Source organism: Salmo trutta, chromosome 22, assembly GCF_901001165.1.
Source record: "Salmo trutta chromosome 22, fSalTru1.1, whole genome shotgun sequence".
NCBI classification, from domain to species: Eukaryota; Metazoa; Chordata; class Actinopteri; order Salmoniformes; family Salmonidae; genus Salmo; species Salmo trutta.
Genome location: NC_042978.1, coordinates 34,507,238 through 34,535,079, shown reverse-complemented (window position 1 = coordinate 34,535,079; position 27,842 = coordinate 34,507,238). Strand labels below are relative to the sequence as shown.

Here is a 27,842-nt window from a genome sequence, read left to right as displayed (position 1 = left end):
TCGAACAAAAAATGCATGTATTGTATAACATGATGTCCTAAGAGTGTCATCTGATGAAGATCGTCAAAGGTTAGTGCATAATTTTAGCTGGTTTTCTGGTTTTTGTGACGCCTGTCCTTGCTAGGAAAATGGCTGTGTGGTTTTTCTTGTGTTGGAACTGTCCTAACATAATCTAACTTTATGCTTTTGCCGTAAAGCCTTTTTGAAATCGGACAATGTGGTTACATTAAGGAGACGTGTATCTTTAAAATGATGCAAAATAGTCGTATGTTTGAGAACTTTGAATTATGACATTTTGTGGTTTTGAATTTGGCGCTCTGATTTTTCACTGGCTGTTGAATAGTGTGAACCGCTAGCGTCCCACCTCCCAAGAGAGGTTAATCAAACTGTCCATCACAGCACACAGACAAGCCAGCCCCAGTGCATGTTGGGTGCAGGTTGTAACAGTTAAAGCTAAGTGGACATGGGGGGGCCATCAACCAAGGCTGAGACACACCTAAAGGGCCGGTTTCCCTGAAACAGATTAAGCCTAATCCGGGACTACAAAACTATTTCAATGGAGATTAACCATTGAGTCTGCATTTTAGTGCAGGACTAGGCTTAATCTGTGTCTGGGAAACTGTCCCAAAGGTTACGAGTTAAATACATTTAAATGTAGATATTCTAGCTAAGTGTATTGGGGCTGACCCCAATTAGTCGACTGGTCGATTGTTTGGTCGTTGTGCTGTTGGTTGATCGAGATTGTAGTCGAGCAGCAACAAAAATATATATATTTGCGCCCATCTCAGTGAACTAATCCATTGCTGAGGCCTAGACTAAAAGCCAATTCATGCTTGATCCAAAAATGTGGTCGGAAGTTCAATATGGAGGGTGTGAAGCAATTGCGGCGCCTCCAGAGGCACGCAGAGGCCAAATCGAGTTCCGTACTGCATCTCCATGCGTCTCCCAAATGTTGAAACAATGCAGAGAGTGCTGTATAGCTCCGCATTGACATGGTTGGTTGACGGTAGGTGGGGGCGGTACATCCTGTAGAAAACACTAACTCACTTCCTTGACAACAGCTCTGCACTGCTCAGTGATGTGCAAGAAGTATGAATGCCCTGCCTTCTGCTGAGACCTTATCACGTAAATGCTGCATGGACGATGCAGATGTCGGATTGACCATGCACCCAGATGCACAATGCACTTCTCTCTCCAGAACACGGTCTCTCCCGCCAATCTGTGCACATTCATTGTTTCATAACTTCACAGTGTGAATTGTTGGCGTCTGAATGTTAGTGTCTATCAATTCCCCATTACATACATCACCAGTAGTACATTCAGTTCATTCCTATCATTTCTAATCTACAATGTTTGTTACTTTGGTTATAGTAATTTCTGTTAATACATTCAATATTATTATTCCAGTCTTCCTGTTATCATTGTAGGCGTGGACACATTGTTTGCAGAGCGCACAACCTATGCAACACTTGTGAGAAACTAGTTTATTTAATTACATTTACGAGTTTTGTCAATTTAGCCATTGTCTTTTGTTTGGAGCGCTCCTGTCAATGTTGAGTAAGGACACAACACGCATATAAGTAGGCCTATAGGCTACCTGGCCTGCAGGCACATGTAGGCATATAAATATGCCCATTTGGGGATCTGATAGCATTTCTGTTCGGCTTAACACACCACCACTAATGACCTGTGGAGCTTCTCAAAGTAATATTTTCTTCACCTCAAACAGCAAGCAAACAAAGTCTGTTTTTACATCCATTGAGAATTACAATAATTCCCAGCTCTCTACCTTTCGATAAACACTCAGTGGTGAAAGGGAAAAATGTCATACTCTGATCCAGTGGAAACATCATAAAATAGGCCTACCTGATTACTTCTTATCAGTGTTTGACTTGGACTGAAATAGGTTCCGGTAATCATTTTGGGTGCTGGTACTGTTTATATTTAGCTGCAGGAGCTCCACAATACATTCAAGCTAATATTCTATAAGAGGAACAGGAGCTCAAGCAGTAGAACATTTGAGGTGCTGGTACTCCGCTCCGGTGAGCTCTTGTCCTGTTGTTGACGAGGACAAGGCTGGAGATCACTCTGTTATGCTGATTGAGTTTGAATAACAGACTGGAAGCTTCAAAAGGAGGGTGGTGTTTGGAATCATTGTTCTTCCACTGTCAACCATGGTTACCTGCAAGGAAACACGTGTCGTCATCATTGCTTTGCACAAAAAGGGCTTCACAGGCAAGTATGTTGCTGCCAGTAAGATTGCACCTAAATCAACCATTTATCGGATCATCAAGAACTTCAAGGAGAGCGGTTCAATTGTTGTGAAGAAGGCTTCAGGACATCCAAGAAAGTCCAGCAAGCACCAGGACCGTCTCCTAAAGTTGATTCAGCCTCGGGATCGGGGCACCACCAGTACAGAGCTTGCTCAGGAATGTGAGTGCATCTGCATGCACAGTGAGGCGAAGACTTTTGGAGGATGGCCTGGTGTCAAGAAGGGCAGCAAAGAAGCCACTTCTCTCAAGGACAAACATCAGGAACAGACTGATATTCTGCAAAAGGTACAGGGATTGGACTGCTGAGGACTGGGGTAAAGTCATTTTCTGTGATGAATCCCCTTTCCGATTGTTTGGGGCATCCGGAAAAAAGCTTGTCCAGAGAAGACAAGGTGGGCGCTACCATCAGTCCTGTGTCATGCCAACAGTAAAGCATCCTGAGACAATTCATGTGTGGGGTTGCCTCTCAGCCAAGGGAGTGGGCTCACTCACAATTTTGCCCAAAAACACAGCCATAAATAAAGAATGGCACCAACACATCCTCCGAGAGCAACTTCTCCCAAACATCCAGGAACAGTTTGGCGACGAACAATGCCTTTTCCAGCATGATGGAGCACCTCACCATAAGGCAAAAGTGATAACTAAGTGGTTCGGGCGAACAAAACATCGATATTTTGGCTCCATGGCCAGGAAACTACCTAGACCTTAATCCCATTGAGAACTTGTGGTCAATCCTCAAAAGGCAGGTGGACAAACAAAAACCCACAAATTCTGACAAACTCCAAGCATTGATTATGCAAGAATGGGCTGCCATCAGTCAGGATGTGGCCCAGAAGTTAATTGACAGCATGCCAGGGCGGATTTCAAAGGTCTTGAAAAAGAAGGGTCAACACTGCAAAAATTGACTCTTCGCATCAACTTCATGTAATTGTCAATAAAAGCCTTTGACACGTATGAAATGCTTGTAATTATACTTCAGTATTCCATAGTAACATCTGACAAAAATATCTAAAGACACTGAAGAGCAAACTTTGTGGAAATTAATATTTGTGTCATTCTCAAAACTTTTGGCCATGACTGTACACCATCAAAAACAAATCCATTATTAATTTGTTTAGGCAGGTCCTAAGAATCATTACAAGACTAAAACAATAGAATGGCATATTTTGAGTTTAATTATGTTACTTCCAAAAGTATTAAATCAATAGTTCGTTATTATGTTTATTAAACAGACAAGACACACCTACCCCGATCACAGTCAACACACATTACATTTTTTAGCCACTTTTGACAAGTAGTACCGATTGTTTTACTTGTCCGAAAGCGCAAGTCACCAAATAAATGCTCTCTAACACCATGGGCCAAAAGGGTGACTGAAAATGTTGTTGTATGATGCAAGGAACCACTTCACAAAATAACCTTAATTATTATCACTGGTATTGACAATGGAAGGCTGCTGGTCTCTGATCGCATGCATTATATACTGCTCAAAAAAATAAAGGGAACACTTAAACAACACAATGTAACTCCAAGTCAATCACACTTCTGTGAAATCAAACTGTCCACTTAGGAAGCAACACTGATTGACAATACATTTCACATGCTGTTGTGCAAATGGAATAGACAACAGGTGGAAATTATAGGCAATTAGCAAGACATCCCCAATAAAGGAGTGGTTCTGCAGGTGGGGACCACAGACCACTTCTCAGTTCCTATGCTTCCTGGCTGATGTTTTGGTCACTTTTGAATGCTGGCGGTGCTTTCACTCTAGTGGTAGCATGAGACGGAGTCTACAACCCACACGTGGCTCAGGTAGTGCAGCTCATCCAGGATGGCACATCAATGCGAGCTGTGGCAAGAAGGTTTGCTGTGTCTGTCAGCGTAGTGTCCAGAGCATGGAGGTGCTACCAGGAGACAGGCCAGTACATCAGGAGACGTGGAGGAGGCCGTAGGAGGGCAACAACCCAGCAGCTGGACGCTACCTCCGCCTTTGTGCAAGGTGGTGCAGGAGGAGCACTGCCAGAGCCCTGCAAATTGACCTCCAGCAGGCCACAAATGTGCATGTGTCTGCTCAAACGGTCAGAAACAGACTCCATGAGGGTGGTATAAGGGCCCGACATCCACAGGTGAGGGTTGGGCTTACAGCAGAACGTTCTGCTGCCTGCAACATCCTCCAGCATGACCGGTTTGGCAGTGGATCAGTCATGGTGTGGGGTGGCATTTCTTTGGGGGGCCGCACAGCCCTCCATGTGCTCGCCAGAGGTAGCCTGACTGCCATTAGGTACCGAGATGAGATCCTCAGACCCCTTGTGAGACCATATGCTGGTGCGGTTGGCCCTGGGTTCCTCCTAATGCAAGACAACGCTAGACCTCATGTGGCTGGAGTGTGTCAGCAGTTCCTGCAAGAGGAAGGCATTGATGCTATGGACTGGCCCGCCCGTTCCCCAGACCTGAATCCAACTGAGCACATCTGGGACATCATGTCTCGCTCCATCCACCAACGCCACGTTGCACCACAGACTGTCCAGGAGTTGGCGGATGCTTTAGTCCAGGTCTGGGAGGAGATCCCTCAGGAGACCATCCGCCACCTCATCAGGAGCATGCCCAGGCGTTGTCGGGAGGCCATACAGGCACGTGGAGGCCACACACACTACTGAGCCTCATTTTGACTTGTTTTAAGTACATTACATCAAAGTTGGATCAGCCTGTAGTGTGGTTTTCCACTTTAATTTTGAGTGTGACTCCAAATCCAGACCTCCATGGGTTGATAAATTGGATTTCCATTGATTATTTTTGTGTGATTTTGTTGTCAGCACATTCAACTATGTAAAGAAAAAAGTATTTAATAAGATTATTTCTTTCATTCAGATCTAGGATGTGTTATTTTAGTGTTCCCTTTATTTTTTTGAGCAGTGTATTTCCAGCCGTTGTGGCAAGGCACTTAACCCCCCACAAAGTCAAATAGTGCACTGACAGGCTACTGTATAAAACACATGTGGTCCGTCAACTCTCCATCTGGAGAGCTACTGGGTGTGCAGGCTTTTGATCCAACCCTGCTCAAACGCACCAGAGACAGTTTATCAAGGTCCTGTTGAGCAGCTGATTTTTTTTACAATGTGGTGTGTTCGAGCAGGGCTGGAGAAAAAGCCTGTACACCCAGTAGCTCTCATGGACTCTCCAGGAGGAGGGTTAGCCTCCCTGCAACATTACAATTACAGCCAAATACTTTTTATGTCTTTATAAAATAATTCCATTATTCAATGAACCATGGATCAAGTATACAACATTGTTTTCGCCAAATGTGCACCCAAATCAACTGTGTGTTGGCCATTTGCGGTTCTACGGTGGAAAGTTATTTTAGGACATTGGACATAATGACATTAATGCATTCTAATAGCTAAATAGTTAACTAGCGAGATAGCCAATTCAAAATATATTGTGTAGTTTGGCTGGTTATCTAGTTAGTCTGTTGTGTCAATATTTTACCTGTTGCACAAATGTCTCTCTTTCTCTCTCTCTCTCTCTGTCTCACTCTCACTCTCTCTCTCTGTCTCTCTGTCTCTCTGTCTCTCTCTCTCTCTCTGTCTCTGTCTCTCTCTGTCTCTCTCTCTCTCTCTCTCTCTGTGTGTGTCTCTCTCTCTCTCTCTCTGGCCCACTGACACACAAGCAGTGATACACACGCCATGAATTCTCCAGGATTTTCATTGCTAACCAAAAATGTGCTATAACTGGGGCTTTTAGTTGCCTGGTTTGACATATAGATGGACATATACTAAATTCCTTTTTAAAAGGATGGGGTTTTTTTGGTGTTAAAATACACCAGTTATGATATTTTGGACCACCGGGCTGCTGTTTATACTTTTTCAGGACGACAACGACAAATTCAATGTCGGACGACAATAGAATGTTCATGATGTCACTGCGACAACTGTAAACAGACATGTCGATAGACGCGGTATAAACCAGCCTTTAGTCTTAATCTTTGGTTGTTTACTACACTATTGTACTCACTGTTTAGCACATGGCCTCACATGTGAATCCTAAAAGAGGTGGGTGGGGCTAAGGCTTGTGAACGATGCTGAATGGGTATAGACAAAGAACAGCTGTCCAGTAGGTGTACCAAAATATTCAAGGGCCATTTTCTCAAAAGTGGGGTTATAAGTTTATCAACTTTCAAAGCAGAATTACTTGCTTTCCCCCATTGTTCCTCAACTGTAGTGTCTGATATCCCTACTTTGATCCAATGTAAAAAACACCAAAATGTTGCTACTTAAGACCGAATCGAGCCGGTCGGTCACAAATAGCCTACACAGATGGAGATCGGGTGAAACAAAATCCCATTGACTGAGACAAGTCAGTGAAGTCACCGGCTTCTGGTCGGGAGTAGTCCTAGGCTACCAAGTGAAGAGCAAAATAATCCACATTTAAACTACATAACATGGCAAAATGTTGCTATAAATGAGACAACTAGACAAGATGATCATGAGCAGCACTCATCTCAAGTTAGCTAACATTTCCTGAGCATAACTGGAACCTAACCAATATCCAACTGGAGATGAACTGAAAACCAAAATCTGATATTGATTGACTTATCAAGACGAGTCCCCACGCTTGTCTCAAAGCAGCACGATAGAGCTTTCCCAATCCAAACGGTGCTGAAATGATCATCTAGTTGACCACACGCGGGTAGGCTATTGCTTCAATTTTATTACAACGATTGGAAGACTTTGGGAGTTTCAGTAAGCAACAATTTGATACATGCCTTCCACAGTAATTCTTTATGGATTCATCCAGTTGTGGTTAACAAAACAGTGCATGCTTAGTGGTGAGCTATGTGAAGAGACAGGAGAAGTGACATGCCTTGCAAAGTTCAGAACTGACAGGAGAATGGTTAACTGACGCTGCCTAGCAACCATCAAGAGTTGAAGAGCATAGTGCTGTCAATGTCACCTCAGCATTACGACTACGTTTCTCCTCTCTCTCGATGGCAAGAGTGAGCTCAAGGGGAGCAGGAGGGAGACAGAGGAAAGGGAGGGAACAACAAAAAGAGAGCATGAGACAGAGAGAGATGAAAATAATACCAGAGGAAGGTGGTGGAATCAGAGGGGGTCATATTAGCTTTCAGAAATCTGCATTTTCAGACCATTCAAAATAAATCAGTGTTTTAAACCTTTTCACCTGCGTTTTGATTTTGAAAGTCAACGGTAAGGCTTTTGCTTCAAAAGAGTTTTAAGGCAACTATAGTTTTCCTGGAATGTATTAGAGAATGTGGCTAGCTAGCTTCCTTCCCAAATAAACTACCAGTAAACATCAGTCAGAGCACTGTCGTAAGCGCTGTTTGTGAATGCTAGAATCTTATTGGTCAAGACGACAGCAAAGATTTCTCATTTGAGTGGATAAGTGCAATTACGTTCATGATTTGGAGCAAACCGTGAGTGAACCCGAGCAGCAAATAAAATAACAAGCATTTTAGATCTGCGTTTACAAAACACAGCAAGATATTTTTTCTTTCCTTTAATGTGTGAAAAACAGAATTCTGTGTGATTGCAACCTAGTTTAGTTTAGCTGAGAGAGCATTTTAAATTCTAGAGTAACTCCCTCTACTATCACGCAAAGTGGGAAGAATCTTCCTCATCTCAACATGCTGGGCTGGCCGCAGAGACCAGAGAATGGGTCTATTATCCTTCTCCCTGTGGTCTCTCTTTAGTTTCTCTGTCTTTATGGGCCGTTCTGAAGCAGTGGGTGGAGTGGACACTCAGCGGCATCAGGCTGCCTCAATCACCATGCCAGGGCCATAGTAAATCATTCTGTAGTTGGCCGGCTGCTCTAGAAGGGGCAGGACTCGGAGAAGAAAGAGGGCTGGTAGAAACTAGTCAGTGGATATATTTTCCCTCACACAGAAAACTACTGGTTGCTACTCACAAAATAAACCTGTATGAAATGACAGGCAAAAATGTTAACTTAACAAACCTATTTTAAATAAAATAGACTATTTAGGCCTTGGCCCTATGATCATGTATAGCCAACTGTATGGCAAAGTCAATATATAGGCCTAGATTGTACTAGTAAATAGACTGTACACCAATAAAACCTATTTGAAACACTCCTGAAGTCCTACAAATATAATGGATTTGTCCTCCTAATCCTCATCCATTCCAAAAGACCCCAACCACACTGTGACAATGGCACAGAGAGCAGAAACAGGACACAGAGAGAGCAGGAGGATAAAATGGGGGTTGGGAGGAGGGAGAGAAGGAGTGAAATAGGGAAGTTGGGAAAATGATAAAGACATCGATAAAAAAGAGCAGGCAAGGGAGAACAAGTAAAGAAAATGATTGAGGGAGATAGAGAGTGGGAGAGAGTGGAAACTGAGCTGCACTTCCTAACCTCCTACCAAATGTATGACCATATTAGAGACACGTATTTCCCTCAGAAAACAAATCCAATTTTGATAAACTCCCATATCTATTGGGTGAAATACCACAGTGTCCAATCACAGCAGCAATATTTGTGACCTGTTGCCACAAGAAAAGGGCAACTGGTGAAGAACAAACACCATTGTAAATACAACCTTTATTTATGTTTATTTTCCCTTTTGTATTTGAAGTATTTCCACATCGTTACAGCACTGTACATAGCCATAATATGACATTTGAAATGTCTTTATTCTTTTGGAACTTTTGTGAGTAATGTTTACTTTTAATTTTTGATTGTTTATTTCACTTTTTTTTATTATCCATTTCACTTGCTTTGGCAATGTTAACATATTTTATTTTATTGAACATATGTTTCCCATGCCAATAAAGCCCTTTGAATTGAATTGAGAGGGAGAAATTGAAGTAGAGATATTGAGGAGCCTGAAACGGGAGGAGCGGTTGGATCTACTCTGGCTACATATGGAGGGAGGTATGGACGGACAGAGTACGGAGAGACGAGGAGAGGAGTGACAGAAGACACTAGAGCCACACGCAGATTCCAGTTTCCGGAGCTTTCTGACATCTCAATAGAGACATGGGGGGAGCAGGGTAAGGGGGAGAGAGGGAGCAGGGAGAGTAAGGGGGAGGAGGCAGGGGGAGAGGGAGTAGGCAGGGGGAGAGGGAGGAGGCAGGGGGAGAGGGAGGAGGCAGGGGGGAGCGAGAGAAGGCAGGGGGAGAGAGGGAGGAGGCAGGGGGAGAAGGAGGAGGCAGGGGGGAGCGAGAGAAGGCAGGGGGAGAGAGGGAGGAGGCAGGGGGAGAAGGAGGAGGCAGGGGAGAGAAAGAGAAGGCAGGGGGAGAGAGAGAAGGCAGGGGGGAGAGAGAGAAGGCAGGGGGAGAGAGAGAGAAGGCAGGGGGATATTCGATAGGAGATGAGCAACACGGGGGGGGGGGTCAATGATGTGCCCTCCCTCTTTTCTCTCCTCCCCCAATCCTTCACACAACCATCTCCTCTCGCTTCTTCTGACACTAAGAGAACACACACTATAATCACACACACACACACACTAGACGAGTGCCTGTGAACCAGTCCCAAGTGCTTTGGGCACAGTGTGTGTCTGCTGATAGTGCTGCCAGTAGCAAAGGAGGTACCACTCAAGAGCCAGATATCCTCAGTGCTGAAACCGTGGGACCATTCATTCACGCCCTCAATTCCATATTGCTCTGTCTTTCAATCTTCCCTTCCACTTCTCAGTCCTGCAACACACACACCCCTCTGTACTGCAGGTCCCCGTCCCCCGTCCCCACAATAACACACAGATTAAAGGATCTCCAAAGACAGCTTTTCATACAAACACATTTACACACTAATCCTATTACACTGAGAAAAGACTTTCTCTTCTCTCACCCTTTCTCCCTCCATCCCTCTATCTCCATCCGCTGACAGTCAATATTACAGTTCAGCTCTCCCTCCATCCCTCTATCTCCATCTGCTGACAGTCAATATTACAGTTCAGCTCTCCCTCCATCCCTCTATCTCCATCCGCTGACAGTCAATATTACAGTTCAGCTCTCCCTCCATCCCTCTATCTCCATCCGCTGACAGTCAATATTACAGTTCAGCTCTCCCTCCATCCCTCTATCTCCATCCGCTGACAGTCAATATTACAGTTCAGCTCTCCCTCCATCCCTCTATCTCCATCCGCTGACAGTCAATATTACAGTTCAGCTCTCCCTCCATCCCTCTATCTCCATCCGCTGACAGTCAATATTACAGTTCAGCTCTCCCTCCATCCCTCTATCTCCATCCGCTGACAGTCAATATTACAGTTCAGCTCTCCCTCCATCCCTCTATCTCCATCCGCTGACAGTCAATATTACAGTTCAGCTCTCCATCCATCCCTCTATCTCCATCCGCTGACAGTCAATATTACAGTTCAGCTCTCCCTCCATCCCTCTATCTCCATCCGCTGACAGTCAATATTACAGTTCAGCTCTCCCTCCATCCCTCTATCTCCATCCGCTGACAGTCAATATTACAGTTCAGCTCTCCCTCCATCCCTCTATCTCCATCCGCTGACAGTCAATATTACAGTTCAGCTCTCCATCCATCCCTCTATCTCCATCCGCTGACAGTCAATATTACAGTTCAGCTCTCCCTCCATCCCTCTATCTCCATCCGCTGACAGTCAATATTACAGTTCAGCTCTCCATCCATCCCTCTATCAATCAATACTCCCCCATCCCTCTCTCTCCCTCCATCCACTCTAGCCGTCAAAGTCAGTCGATAGCCCATCTCCGCTCATGAGACAACTTCAAACCATTTTTATTGCCACCATGACTGTTCAAGGTACAACAACAGACCCTGAAGCCAATTCATTATTTAAGATGTCAGATTTCATTTTGCCGAAAATTAAAAGGATAACATACATTATTCCCTTGCTTTTCTATCCCTCTTCTCTCCATTCTACTCTAACTCTCTCCATCCTACTCTCTCTCTCCATCCTACTCTAACTCTCTCCATCCTACTCTCTCTCTCCATCCTACTCTAACTCTCTCCATCCTACTCTAACTCTCTCCATCCTACTCTAACTCTCTCCATCCTACTCTCTCTCTCCATCCTACTCTAACTCTCTCCATCCTACTCTAACTCTCTCCATCCTACTCTCTCTCTCCATCCTACTCTAACTCTCTCCATCCTACTCTAACTCTCTCCATCCTACTCTCTCCCGATCCTACTCTAACTCTCTCCATTCTACTCTCTCTCTCCATCCTACTCTAACTCTCTCCATCCTACTCTCTCTCTCCATCCTACTCTAACTCTCTCCATCCTACTCTAACTCTCTCCATCCTACTCTCTCTCTCCATCCTACTCTAACTCTCTCTATCCTACTCTAACTCTCTCCATCCTACTCTAACTCTCTCCATCCTACTCTCTCTCTCCATCTTACTCTAACTCTCTCCATCCTACTCTAACTCTCTCCATCCTACTCTAACTCTCTCCATCCTACTCTAACTCTCTCCATCCTACTCTAACTCTCTCCATCCTACTCTCTCTCTCTCCATCCTACTCTCTCTCTCCATCCTACTCTAACTCTCTCCATCCTACTCTCTCTCTCCATCCTACTCTAACTCTCTCCATCCTACTCTAACTCTCTCCATCCTACTCTAACTCTCTCCATCTTACTCTAACTCTCTCCATCCTACTCTAACTCTCTCCATCCTACTCTAACTCTCTCCATCCTACTCTAACTCTCTCCATCCTACTCTCTCTCTCTCCATCCTACTCTCTCTCTCCATCCTACTCTAACTCTCTCCATCCTACTCTAAGTCTCTCCATCCTACTCTCTCTCTCCATCCTACTCTCTCTCTCCATTCTACTCTAACTCTCTCCATCCTACTCTCTCTTTATCCTACTCTAACTCTCTCCATCCTACTCTAACTCTCTCCATCCTACTCTAACTCTCTCCATCCTACTCTAACTCTCTCCATCCTACTCTCTCTCTCCATTCTACTCTAACTCTCTCCATTCTACTCTAACTCTCTCCATCCTACTCTAACTCTCTCCATCCTACTCTCTCTCTCCATCCTACTCTAACTCTCTCCATCCTACTCTAACTCTCTCCATCCTACTCTAACTCTCTCCATCCTACTCTAACTCTCTCCATCCTACTCTAACTCTCTCCATCCTACTCTAACTCTCTCCATTCTACTCTAACTCTCTCCATCCTACTCTAACTCTCTCCATCCTACTCTAACTCTCTCCATCCTACTCTAACTCTCTCCATCCTACTCTCTCTCTCTCCATCCTACTCTAACTCTCTCCATCCTACTCTAACTCTCTCCATCCTACTCTCTCTCTCTCCATCCTACTCTCTCTCTCCATCCTACTCTAACTCTCTCCATCCTACTCTCTCTCTCCATCCTACTCTAACTCTCTCCATCCTACTCTAACTCTCTCCATCCTACTCTAACTCTCTCCATCTTACTCTAACTCTCTCCATCCTACTCTAACTCTCTCCATCCTACTCTAACTCTCTCCATCCTACTCTAACTCTCTCCATCCTACTCTCTCTCTCTCCATCCTACTCTCTCTCTCCATCCTACTCTAACTCTCTCCATCCTACTCTAAGTCTCTCCATCCTACTCTCTCTCTCCATCCTACTCTCTCTCTCCATTCTACTCTAACTCTCTCCATCCTACTCTCTCTTTATCCTACTCTAACTCTCTCCATCCTACTCTAACTCTCTCCATCCTACTCTAACTCTCTCCATCCTACTCTAACTCTCTCCATCCTACTCTCTCTCTCCATTCTACTCTAACTCTCTCCATTCTACTCTAACTCTCTCCATCCTACTCTAACTCTCTCCATCCTACTCTCTCTCTCCATCCTACTCTAACTCTCTCCATACTACTCTAACTCTCTCCATCCTACTCTAACTCTCTCCATCCTACTCTAACTCTCTCCATCCTACTCTAACTCTCTCCATCCTACTCTAACTCTCTCCATCCTACTCTAACTCTCTCCATTCTACTCTAACTCTCTCCATCCTACTCTAACTCTCTCCATCCTACTCTAACTCTCTCCATCCTACTCTAACTCTCTCCATCCTACTCTCTCTCTCTCCATCCTACTCTAACTCTCTCCATCCTACTCTAACTCTCTCCATCCTACTCTACTCTCTCACACATCTCCCGCTCATATCCTCCTCTCCTGTTTTTTTCTCCATCACTCTCTTTTTTCCATCCATTCCTCCATCCTCCACCCCAACCCCCGGTGTTCAGGCCATCGACCCATGAGTGTGTGTGTGTGTGTGTGTGTGTGTGTGTGTGTGTGTGTGTGTGTGTGTGTGTGTGTGTGTGTGTCTGTGTGTGTGTGTGTGTGTCAGGCACACAGAGGAGAAGGTAATAGCCTTAGATCAGGATAATAGGAGAGAAGGAGGAAAACAGCAGGAGGAGAGGAGAAAGAGAGGAAGTAAAAATACTAAATCCCAGAGTAACACAGAAACACTGAGCTGAAGCCTCATATCTTACTCCAATGTCCTTGAGGTGCTACAGTACCACTGCTGCCCACACACACATGCACACCGTCATCGTAAGCACACACACACACAAACACATAGGTTCAAACCCCCTTGTTGTTAGAAATAGGTCTACACTTGAGTTGTTCAGCAGACAAGGGTTGTCGGGCTAATGGGAGAAAGACTCAAGTGTTGCCAATGGGCGGGGATAGTGCATATCACACGGCCAATAGAAGCAACTTATTTAACACAACGATAAACATGACCCAACAAGACAATATTAATTGACTCATTAACAAGGAATAACTTGGCAGATGCCTAATATATTCATAATATAGGTTGCATCCCAAATAGCTACACTACAGTATTAGGGTATCCTGCAATGTCCATGGTACAATTCACTAAAATGGATACTGTCTAATTTGGGTACATTATATTGTGGCATAAATGCATGAATTTATACTGCACTCCCATGCAGAGACAGATAACAGGCTGTCTTAACATAAGTGATAGGACTACACTCCATTCCTGACTGAGGCATTTCATTATCAGAGTCTGACAAATGTGACACATTTGTTTGATAACACTATTATTGCTCTGCGTTGTAATCAGCTGGCTGTGTCCTGTGATGCTGGTGTGTGGGAGTGGTTCAGCATTAGAGGCCTACTTTTATCACTTTGATCATCAGAATGACACACACACACACACACACACACACACACACACACACACACACACACACACACACACTCACTCACTCACTCACTCACTCACACACTCACACTCACACACACACACACACACTCACACTCACTCACTCACTCACTCACACACTCACTCACTCACACACTCACTCACACTCACACACACACTCACATTCACACTCACACTCACACTCACACACACTCACACTCACACACACACACAGACTGTTAAAAAGAAACAGTTCAAGGCCAAATAAGCCCTGTATGATTCAGACCACTGCTCCAAGGCACAGGATCACCAGACTCACATCACGCTACAGAGCAATTCAGGACAAGTAGGTCAACACACCAACACACACAAACGAATAGACACACACACCAACACACAAACACACACCAACACACACACCAACACACAAACACACACACCAACACACACAAACGAATAGACACACACCAACACACAAACACACACCAACACACACACCAACACACAAACACACACACCAACACACACACACACAAACAGACACACACCAACACACACACCGACACACACACCAACACACACACACACAAACAGACACACACAAACGAACAGACAGACAGACAGACAGACAGACAGACAGACAGACAGACAAACACAAACATTGACACTCCTCTGCACTGTGAGAAAGAGGCTACACAACGCGATACTGTACAGTCTGTGTCTGCCATGGTAATGTCGTGCTCCCTTCCCTAGCAGCCCTGCTAGCCTGGAATCCAAACTGTAATGGAGCCTGGAATCCACGCAGTAATGGAGTATTTCAGTTTAGATCCATGCTAAAGCACTGCAGCATCTCCACTACAATACTGCTGCTCCAAAGATTTCCCCCAATAGCTTCAACACCACCACTCTTCTTTATGCATCCTTCCTTTATTCATGTGAGTCCCATTGAAATGATAGGAATCTCTTTTTAAAAAGGAGCCATGTGGTGTAGCCAATACTCACACTGCTTCTAAAACTGTACCTTATGTAACAACATGGTTGGAAATAAATACATGCCCTATGTAACATCCCAGCCAGTGAGAAAACCCCAATCTAGAACTGTTACAGGCAGGCAGGCAGGGAGACAGGCAGGCAGGCAGGCAGGCAGGCAGGCAGGCAGGCAGGCAACAGACAGACAGACAGACAGACAGACAGACAGACAGACAGACAGACAGACAGACAGACAGACAGACAGACAGACAGACAGACAGACAGACAGACAGACAGACAGACAGACAGACAGACAGACAGACAGACAGACAGACAGACAGACAGACAGACAGAGAGCCCTGACTGAACGGGGAGATATAAATATTTTACCCACTGCATGTTTTGGTGAAACACACGAGCCCCGGCGTATCCCCACCCCGACCCTCTCCCTCTTTCTCTGCTTCACTCACTGGATCCAATGTTGGACTGCCAGGGCTGGGCTGGTGCAGAAACATAGCCTCTTGGCATATATATGATTGTGAATGGCTCAATTGGCTACTAACTGCTTGATAAGTATGGTTAAATACCATGAAATATAGTGAAACCACCCAAAAAGGCCATCCATGAGTAAACGGTGGCTGGGGTGATAACTATGTAAAATGGCAGCATGCTGCATAATTACATCTTAGGAGAGACTTGTCTCGAGTCGGGTTTCATGTGGTGAATGGAGGCCGGGGTAGGAGAAGGAATGACAGGTGCATAGCAACCAACGGGTTGGGAAATAAAGAAGGAAGGCAGCGACAAGAGGGAGGCATGGGGAATAGCGAGGGGCGAGGAGAGAGCGAGGGAGGAATTCAGCAGCTGTGCATGTGCCGGTATCGATGCCAGTACACTGATGCTGCTTGCCTACTCACTCAGTCCGAAGCCAAGCCCTACCACTCCCCCACAAAAATGTACTGGCTTTATCTTGGAAAAGGAATGTTGACAGTGACATACTGAAAACATCACAACGTGTCTTTATCTGACGGCTAAATTCAACTCCATGGCGGATGACTGTCCTCTGAAATTCCAAATGCACAATAGGCTACAGCAGAATAGCCTTCTACAGCAATGACCCTGTCCTGCCTGTGTAAGAACTAACAGCCATTTAAAATTCACCATGAGCCTATATAGGCTCCACGACATGGCACTTAGAATAGATTCCCCTGCATGATCCACAATGTACGCTTACTATTCCGATGCTGCTGCAGAGAGAGAGAAGATACCTTGATAAACCCCATGCTGGAATAGCCTACCGCAGCGGAATTGCAAGGGGCAGCCAATTCAGCTCCTCACCAATACGAAATTACATAATCCACTCTAGATCTCTGTCCACACACACCACTGGGCGCACACACCACCGACAATCCCACAATGTAATACTTTTCTGTAATTTCAACAGTAAAATACCATAAATGTGTTTTAAAGCACTAATGCTGTATTTTGCACTTCCATTTGGGTAAAATACTGAAAAACACTGTTATTAACTGTTAATGGATGCTTCCTGTAAAAATTAAACTAACATATTGTATTTCTTTACAGTAATAGCTTATGCCTACAGTAGATTCAGATTGTCTGTTTCAGGCGCCAACCTCATGCTGTCAGGTGAGACACATGAAGCTCAGACTATTTTTGTAAATCTAGTTTTGAAGCGACGGTGAAGTGGAATAATATTTTCAGCAGCTGCTGGGTAGGAACCTTGACTTGTTTATAAGTATCTATATTTCTAGCCAATGTTGAATTACTGTATATTTTCTTAGCTAAGCTAGCTAGCTATCTACAGTTGTAGTCGGAAGTTTACATACACCTTAGCCAAATACATTTAAACTCAGTTTTTCACAATTTTTGACATTTAATCCAAGTACAAATTCCCTGTTTTAGGTCAGTTAGGATCACCACTTCATTTTAAGAATGTGAAATGTCAGAATAATAGTAAAGAGAATGATTTATTTCAGCTTTTATTTCTTTCATCACATTCCCAGTGGGTCAGAAGTTCACATACACTGAATTAGCATTTGGTAGCGTTGCCTTTAAATTGTTTAACTTGGGTAAAACGTTTCGTGTAGCCTTCCACAAGCTTCCCACAATAAGTTGGGTGAATTTTGGCCCATTCCTCCTGACAGAGCTGGTGTAACTGAGTCAGGTTTGTAGGCCTCCTTGCTCGCACAAACCTTTTCAGTTCTGCCCACACATTTTCTATAGGATTGAGGTCAGGGCTTTGTGATGGCCACTCCAATACTTGACTTTGTTGTCCTTCAGCCATTTTGCCACAACTTGGAAGTATGCTTGGGGTCAATGTCCATTTGGAAGACCCATTTGCGACCAAGCTTTAATATATCCACATAATTTTCCTCCTCATGATGCCATCTATTTTGTGAAGTGCAACAGTCCCTCCTGCAGCAAAGCACCCCCACAACATGATGCTTCATGGTTGGGATGGTGTTCTTCGGCTTGCAAACCTCCCCCTTTCTCCTCCAAACATAACAATGGTCATTATAGTCAATCAGTTCTATATTTGTTTCATCAGACCAGAGGACATTTCTCCAAAAAGTACTATCTTTGTCCCCATGTGCAGTTGCAAACCGTAGTCTGGCTTTTTTATGGCGGTTTTGGAGCAGTGGCTCCTTCCTTGCTGAGCGGCCTTTCAGGTTATGTCGATATAGGACTCGTTTTACTGTGGATATAGATACTTTTGTACCTGTTTCCTCCAGCATCTTCACAAGGTCCTTTGCTGTTGTTCTGGGATTGATTTGCACTTTTCGCACCAAAGTACGTTCATCTTTAGGAGACAGAACGCGTCTCCTTCCTGAGCGGTATGACGGCTGTGTGGTCCCATGGTGTTTATACCTGTGTACTATTGTTTGTACAGATGAACGTTGTACCTTCAGGAGATTGAAAATTCTTCCCAAGGATGAACAAGACTTGTGGAGGTCTACAATTTTATTTCTGAGGTCTTGGCTGATTTCTTTTGATTTTCCCATGATGTCAAGCAAAGAGGCACTGAGTTTGAAGGTAGGCCTTGAAATACATCCACAGGTACCCCCCCATGACTCAAATTATGTCAATTAGCCTATCAGAAGCTTCTAAAGCCATGACATCATTTTCTGGAATTTTCCAAGCTGTTTATAGGCACAGTCAACTTAGTGTATGTAAACTTCTGACCCACTGGAATTGTGATACAGTGAATTATAAGTGAAATAATCTGTCTGGAAATAATTGTTGGAAAAATTACTTGTGTCATGCACAAAGTATATGTCCTAACCGACTTGCCAAAACTATAGTTTGTTAACAAGACATTTGTGGAGTGGTTGAAAAACGAGTTTTAATGACTCCAACCTAAGTGTATGTAAACTTCCAATTTCAACTGTATATCACAGCGTAGCCATCTAGATATCACCGTGATACAGTTTACTCAATGGGGAGAGCATGATTGAGTAAAGCCAGTGTGTCTACGTTTTCAGATGACTCAACACTATATAATTCAGCTACTACAGCTAGGGATTTCAGTCAACACTTAACAAAGAGCTGCAGTTAGTTTCAGAATGGGTGGTAAGAAATAAGTTAGTCCTGAATATTTCAAAAACTAAAAGCATTGCATTTGGGACAAATCATTCACTAAACCATAACCCTCAACTAAATCTTGTAATAAATAATGTGGAAATTGAGCAAGTTGAGGTGACTAAACTGCTTGTACAAAAAAGAAAATGCATGAAATGAAATGTATGCATTCACTACTGTAAGTCGCTCTGGATAAGAGCGTCTGCTAAATGACTAAAATGTAATGTAAATGTTGTAGTAACCCTGGATTGTAAACTGTCATGGTCAAAACATATTGATACAACAGTAGCTATGGTGGGGAGAGTCTGTCCATAAAAAAACGCTTCTCTGCCTTCTTAACAACACTATCAACAAGGCAGGTCCTAGTTTTGTCGCATCTGGATTACTGTTCAGTCATGCGGTCAGGTGCCACAAAGAGGGACCTCAGAATATTACAATTGGGCAGCATGGCTGGCCCTTAAATGTACACAGAGAGCTAACATTAATACTACGCATGCCACCAAGGGTCTCTTTACAATACCCAAGTCAAGAACAGACTATGAGAGGCGAACAGTACTATATGGAGACATGGCTACATGGAATCATGAGACCGCTACAGGAATGGAAGACCCAGAGTTACCTCTGCTGCAGAGGATAAGTTCATTAGAGTTACCAGCATCAGAAATTGCAGGAAAAAAATTCTTAACAGAGGTCATGTAACAGACACATCTCAATATCAACTGTTCAGAGGAGACTGTGTGAATCAGACCTTTGGTCTGGAGTCCAAACTGGAGATTTTTGGTTCCAACCGCCGTGTCTTTGTGAGACGCGGTGTGGGTGAACGGATGATCTCTGCATGTGTATTTCCCACCGTAAAGCATGGAGGAGGAGGTGTTGGTGTGGGGGTGCTTTGCTGGTGACACTGTCTGGGATTTATTTAGAATTCAAGGCACACTTAACCAGCATGGCTACCACAACATTCTGCAGCGATTCGCCATCCCATCTGGTTTGGGCTTAGTGGGACTATCTATTGTTTTCAACAGGACAATGACCCAACACACCTCCAGGCTGTTTAACACTTTTTGGGTTACTACATGACTCCATATGTGTTATTTCATAGTTTTGATATCTTCACTATTATTCTACAATGTAGAAATAGTAAAAATAAAGAAAAACCCTTGAATGAGTGTGTTCTAAAACATTTGACCGGTATTGTATATAACGGTCTTAATGTTGCTGGACCCCAGGAAGAGTATCTGCTGCCTTGGCAGCAGCTAATGCGGATCCTTAACGCAAATACAAACATATGAATGGCAACCACACTGGGATTTAGCTGTCAAAACCCTGTGTGATTCACTTCACTTGGCTCTCAGCAGTGCGACATAAGCCATCGTTTTGCAGGCCAGGAGTGTCCATATAGCCTCTCCACCCTAGCCATTTGTTTCATTTAAACAACATTGTTCCATAATGATACAGTATTAGCTAAACCTGTTCTCTTTACCAGTAGTGTGCAAACATCTGGTGGCACAAAAAGAAAGGAGAATGTTGTGAATCTGGTAAAATAATCTGTGGTATTGAATATTGCTATAGCAATGTTTTATTAGTTTATCTAGGGTTTGAAGTAATGTGTATATTGCTCAGTGGTTCTCAACTGGGTTTTATCCTCGGGACCCAAATTGAACCAGGTTGTCTCAGTCGCAACCCAATATTCGCATTGCAAAACATTATCTGCAAAATACAATCTGGAAAAATGTCACGTGTGCTCCCTCTCCGGCCTCTAGGTCACCAGGCTGCTCGTTATAGCGCACACCTGTCACCATCACCTCCTTGATTACCTGCCCTGTCTATACATGTCACTCCCTTTGGTTCCTTCCCCAGGTGTCATTGTTTCTGTTTCCTGTCTGTGCCTTGGTCGTGTTTCTTGTTTTGTTCATTTGTTTATTAAATGATGCACACCCTGAACTTGCTTCCGGACTCCCAATGATAGTACATTTAGAAATTAACATGACAAGGGAACAACATTCCCACCTCTTTCATTGTTAATAATAACATTTTCCCAATGTTAATAAACTCAGTTGTTTGAGACCACAAAATTGACCCAAATAGCACTGCTAATAGCTTGAAAATTCTGTGATTGAAGAAAAAATTATGATTATGAAATGATGAAAAAATTTAAGTTTATTATCATTTCTACACCCTTTCTACCTGAAGTTCGTCATTGAAGTTTAGACTAGAGTATTCTTTCATAAAAATATGTAAAACAATTTTTTTTTCTTCCTCAGACTCCTTTCAAAACAAATTTGGGTCACGACCCACCAGTTGAGATCCACTGATCTAGCGGTCTTATTTGTTGTGATGAGGCAACCTGGCCTCATCACCATTTTAAAAGGTCTTTAAAATGCATTTCATGAAGTTGTTATTACCTAAAATGCTTAAAGGTATATACATGTGTGGTTGGATAAAGTGCACCACTCCATTGTCATGCATGGCTATCTACTAGTTTAGGTGTTCCTGACCTTAATTGTTTGCTACAGAGTTGGTTGCTCAGGTTCAAGACAGGTATGGTGAGTTAGATAATTAGCGTGTAGTTCACTGATGCTTTCCGTCTCCCTGATTAGTTCTAATCATGTTCTATTTGATGTTTCTCTGTCTTTTAAACTAGTGTAAATGTTTTTGTGCAATCATGGGTCCTCCTTATTTCCACCTACCACCTCCCTTGGCTACTCTGGGTCTACAATTGTACACATGGTGGTGGGTTAAAATCCTAAGCCCTTGATGGGGAGACCCATAGTATTTGTTTTTGGACTGATTTTTGCAAGTCGTTGAATGGACCTGGCTGGTGTGATCTCCAAGAAGCAGACTGCAGTGGAGGTGTCGTAAGATTATCTGAGGAGTTTAGGGCGGCCTGAGCCCAATGGCGGGAGCAGAGGGTAGACCTCCAGTTGCTGATGTGAGCCGTGGAGGAGCTGCTGTCGTGGCCTCACTAGTGGAGTTGTCCTGGTAAGGTGGAGGTTACCCCAGTAGTCCAGAGGTGCCATGTCCCAACCTGGGCTACAGCTCATAAAAGCCCAGGATCTGCTGGTATTGCAGAGGCTTGGTGTATGTGTGTGTGGGACCTGAAAGTGGAAGGAGTTCCACAGTGGGACCATATGCTGTGGTATACAGCGGTTGTACACGTAGGGTCAGTCTTGTGAGTGGGAGAGTCAGCAGCCATTTGTGTCAATTTGGAACTTTGAACATTCTAAACATTTGGGTTTTCAGTGACTGACTAATTCTCTGCAGCGCTCGCCACTGCGTTTGCATGCTAGTGAAGGGGAGAGTAATGAGAAGATTGCAATAAAATGCCATCACTTATACCTTTTTTTAATGTGTGATTGTGTTAATTGTGACCAAAACTACTTAATTATTCAAACCATTCCATATACATGTACCATCAACTTCATTCACATTTACCATCAACTTAATTCTCGACAAACAGTCGATTTGAGTGTTTTCAGGTGTGTTGGCCACACCTGATATTTTTTTCTTTTTTTAACCTTTATTTAACTAGGGAAGTCAGTTAAGAACAAATTCTTATTTACAATGACGGCCTACCGAGGAACAGTGGGCAGAAAGACAGATTTTTACCTTTTACCTTGTCAGCCTTTCGGTTACTGGCCCAACGCTCTAACCACTAGGCTATCTGCCGCCCCAAAAAATCTTTATTGGTTTGTGTCTTGAAATGTGGTCTTTTTGAACAGTGGGTGAAAAAAATGCTTGGAAGAGTTAGTAGACATACTATATGCTCTGCAGGAATGTTTTTTGTTGTTTTAACCTCTTTAAAACCATAAGTTTTATAGCATAATAAATATTTATTGAATTCTGACCATTTTTATCAGTCCAGTTACAGTAGTCTTGTTGTATGACTCAATTGAGTTCATAAACTATACTGTACAGATTCCTGGTTCAAATCAACCCTGCTGTAATATAATGTTTTACAGTAAGGAAAATGACTGTGAAATATATTACAGAATCTATGCTGTAAAACAAAATTACAGTATTAAGCTGGCAACTTTAGTGCCAGGATAATTATGTACATTTCGAGGTAAAAGTTTTACAGTGCATGCATACACCTCATTAACCGTGACATTAAGCTAAATTCTGCAAGCCACGGAGCAGGAGGTCTCCCTCCAGTTCCCGAGCCTCCCGCCTGCTGTCGGTGGCAGATGTGGAAGCAGGAATCGGAGCCAGTGAGGTATTTTTCTGTTTGATAAACATGCTCGAATTTGCATTAAGTTCTATACACTCACGATACAAATGACTGTTGTAATTTACATACGGATGAATGACCCCTGCAACACATGTAATAGGTATAAATGATTAACTCTTGCTGAGGGAGAGAATAGGTAGGTTTGGCGCATATAACCTCACTAAAAAGGCAGGTGTAGTCTGTAGGCTATTCTCATTTGAACTCCTATATATACAGGTGTTTTTACCTTTTTGGAATAGCTCATAGCTGGCTGAGCGAGGGGGCAAATAGGAATGTTCTATGGTTCTAGATGTGGCATCCTCGGCTCGCGGTTTCCTTCTCCCTCGCAGATGGTTAGCAAGCCATCGAAATGCTGAGAGTTGGATAGCTAGCCCTGCCCAACTACCCATCACATCGGTGTAATAACCCCAGAAATGCGTAATAACACAAGTTTGACTAGCTATGGTTTCCGGTAAAGCATATCAACTACAAAACAGTGTAGGTGTTTGTGTTGCCAGGTGAGATTCAAGGCTGAGGGGAAAAAACAGGTGCATTCACAGTGCTGCAAACACCCTCACAGAAACAGATGCTGCTCGTGCCGCTGGATCTTGACTTTCACACACCGAAGGGCTGGATAGGACAAGTCCTCCAGCTACCCGGTAAATATGGCCAACGGGAGTAACATGACCACATAAACGAATAAACTGACCGAGAGGTAGGATAGCTCAATGCCCGGTAACGTTAGCTAAGAAAAAACAGCAGATATCCTTTTGCCTCAGCTCAGTCCTGGCTAGGTCGCCAACGAAGGAGCATCGCTACAGAATACATTTCATTGGACACATCAGCGACGTAAGAATATAAATTGTTTCAGCCTGACTTACCTCTCTGCCATTTTCCCGGTAGTTCCCAATTAAAATCCGTTAGTAATAATAATTCCCACAACGTCACCCATGTTGCCAAAATCGCTGTCTCCGCAGTCACCGAACTACTACTGTAGCTCTCTCCTCGATGGAATATCATGCACGAACTCTCTCCTAGCACGCACTGCCCGCTTCTCCGTCACTGAGCTGACGTCACCCATTTTCAACCAAGAGCGCACTAACTGCGTTTCCATAGCAGCACGGAAATGCCAGGATCCAGACCACCGAGTCTAGAAATAAGTATTCATCGTCTGATAGAATGCACCAACAACAACACGCAACAAAATATGTGACAATAACGTCGAGACCTCTTGGCAAAGTCCGTAATTCTCAAGGAAAACCCGTCCAAACACAAACAGAAGTAATTCAGCCATTAATTTATGAATTCATTCAACATTCATCCATAGGCCTGCTGCAATGACTGACTATACTGTGTCGACTTTCCCACCGATTTTTTTTTATTTTGAAATACCTTATTTGGTAGTTTCTCGCAAATTACGCTATGTATCTTCAAACATATGAATCCGCGATCGCTTTTTTCTGTAGTGGGGTACATCAATCTGGTACAAATGCATTTGTTCTCAGCTCGGGGAGTAAGACGGAGCGCTCTGAGTGGGGCTGGATTGCTGTTAATGATGGGCATCTGCTGCTCTGTGTCTGGAGCCTGAAGAGTGTGAAAGCATCGCCCCCTAGTGTTCATGTGGGTTACAGACAACTCCACAGCCCTGATTGCAAAATGGCAATTTGCTTCTAACCTACTGTTCATTGGCTGCATTTACACAGGCAGCTCAATCCTGATCTTTATTTGACGAATTAGAATAAGCTGATCTGATTGGTCGAAAGTACAATTAGTGAAAAAAAGATCTGAATTGGGCTGCCTGTGAAAACATACTTTATGACTTCTGCAGAGTCATCAAACGAGCAAAAGGATAATATAGGAATAAGGTGGAATCATATTACACAGGCTCCGAAGCCACCGTATGTGGCACCGACCCAGAAGATTGGGTGAATTCCCTCTCAGAGGCCGATGTGAGTAAGGTCTTTAATCAGGTCGACACCAGCAAGGCCGCGGGGCCCGATGGTATTCCAGGGTGCATTCTCAGAAAATATGCAGAACAGCTGCCAGGCATATTCACTGTAATTTTCAACCGCTCTTTGTCCCAGTCTGTAATCCTCACATTTTAAGATGACCACCATCATTCCTGTTCACAAGAATTCTAAGGCTTCATGCCACATCTGTAATCATCAAGTGCTTTGAAAGGCTGGTTATGGCACACATCAACTCCATCATCCCAGACACCTCTTGACCCACTCCAATTTGCATACCACCCCAACAGGTACAAAAGTATCTATATCCACAGTAAAACGAGTCCTATATCGACATAACTTGAAAGGCCGCTCAGCAAGGAAGGAGCCACTGCTCCAAAACCGCCATAAAAAAAGCCAGACTACGGGTTGCAACTGCACATGGAGACAAAGATCGTACTTTTTGGGGAAATGTCCTCTGGTCTGACGAAACAAAAATAGAACTGTTTGGCCACAATGACCATCGTTATGTTTGGAGGAAAAATGAGGAGGATTGCAAGCCGAAGAATACCATCCCAACCGTGAAGCACGGAGGTGGCAGCATCATGTTGTGGGGGTGCTTTGCTGCAGGAGAGACTGGTGCACTTCACAAAATAGATGGCATCATGAGGAAGAAAATTATGTGGATATATTGAAGCAACATCTCAAGACATCAGTCAGGAAGTTAAAACTTGGTCGCAAATGGGTCTTCCAAATGGACAATGACCCCAAGCATACTTCCAAAGTTGTGGCAAAATGGCTTAAGGACAACAAAGTCAAGGTATTGGAGTGGCCATCACAAAGCCCTGACCTCAACCCTATAGAAAATATGTGGGCAGAACTGAAAAATTGTGTGCGAGCAAGGAGGCCTACAAACCTGACTCAGTTACACCAGCTCTGTCAGGAGGAATGGGCCAAAATTCACCCAACTTATTGGGGAAGCTTGTGGAAGGCTACACAAAACATTTGACCCAAGTTAAACAATTTAAAGGCAATGCTACCAAATACTAATTGAGTGTATGTGAACTTCTGATCCACTGGGAATGTGATAAAAGAAATAAAAGCTGAAATAAATCATTCTCTCTACTATTATTCTGACATTTCACATTCTTAAAATAAAGTGGTGATCCTAACTGACCTAAGACAGGGAATTTTTACTTGGATTAAATGTCAGGAATTGTTAAAAACTGAGATTAAATGTATTTGGCTAAGGTGTATGTAAACTTCAGACTTCAACTGTATGTAATGAACAGAATGCTGTTCATTGACTATAGCTCAGCGTTCAACACCATTGTCCCCAAGCTTGTCATCAAGCTTAGGATGCTGGGACTGAACACCTCCCTCTGCAATTTGATCCGAGACTTCCTGACGGGCCGACCCCAGGTGGTGTGGGTAGTCAACGTCACCTCCACCATGCTGACCCTCAACATGGGGGCCCCACAGGTGTGTGTGCTTAGTTCCCTCCTGTACTCCCTGTTCACCCATGACTGCGTGGACACGCACAACTCCAACACCATCATCATGTTTGCTGACGACACAACGGTGGTAGGCCTGATCACCGGCGATGATGAGACAGCCTACAGGGATGAGGTCAGTGACATGGCAGTGTGGTGCCGGAACAACAACGTCTCCCTGAACGTCAGTAACACCAAGGAGCTGATCGTGGACTACAGGAAACAAAGGGGGGGGAGCATGCCCCCATCCACATTGACAGGGCTGCAGTGGAGCAGGTCGAGAGCTTCAAGTTCCTCTTTGTCCAAATCACTAAGGACTTAAAATGGCCCACACACACTCGCACAGTTGAGGTTGAAAAGATTTGGCATGGGCCCTCAAATCCTCAAAAAGTTCTGCAGCTGTACCATTGAGAGCATCTTGACTGGCTGTATCGATGCTTGGTATGGCAATAGGACTGCCCTCGATTGCGTGGCGCTACAGAGTGTGGTGCGGATAGCTCAGTACATAACTGGGGCCGAGCTCCCTGACATCCAGGACCTCTATATCAGGCGGTGTGAAAGGAAGGCCCGGAAAATCATTAGACTCCAGCCATAGACTGTTCTCTCTGCTTCTGCACGGCGAGCGGTACCGGTGCATCAATTCTGACACAAACAGGCTCTTGAACAGCTATTATCTCCAAGCCATAAAGCTGCTAAACAGCTAACTAAATAGCTAACAAAATGGCTACACAGACTGAGTTGACCCTTGTATTTTATTTATATTTTGCACTGTCTCTATGCACACTCACAGGGCCCTACAAACTCACGCACACTGACACTCCAACAAACACTCACTCCATAATTTGCTCACACACACATAATATGCACGTACATTTGTACTGACTCTACACACATGCACACTCACTCACATACAATCATCATATGCGCTGCTGCTACTCTGTTTATCATATACATATACTATACATATCTACCTCTATCACTCCAGTATCCCTGCACATTGTAAATATGGTATTGACCCTGTATATAGAATGCTTACTTACTTTCTCGTGTTCTCCTTATTTCTATTTCTCATGTGTTTATGTTCTACCGTATGCAATACTGAACAAAAATATAAACGCAACATCTAAAGTGTTGGTCCCATGTTTCATGAGCCGAGTTAAAAGTTCCCAGAAATGTTCCATATGCACAAAAAGCTAATTTCTCTCAAATTTTGTGCACAAATTTGTTTAC

The 27,842-nt window shown here is 43.8% G+C and overlaps 1 protein-coding gene across 2 annotated transcripts in view; it reads right to left on the bottom strand.

The window, feature by feature from the left end:
• The window catches only part of LOC115158626 (rho GTPase-activating protein 39-like), a 166,408-nt gene extending 142,213 nt beyond the window's left edge, over positions 1 to 24,195 (bottom strand). For both annotated transcript variants that reach the window (XM_029707795.1, XM_029707796.1), the window contains exon 1: positions 24,055 to 24,195. In XM_029707795.1, coding sequence (XP_029563655.1) covers positions 24,055 to 24,065 — 11 coding nt within the window. In that variant the 5' untranslated portion in view covers positions 24,066 to 24,195. The remainder of the gene's footprint in view (positions 1 to 24,054) is intronic.
• Between the last annotated feature and the right edge of the window lie 3,647 nt (positions 24,196 to 27,842).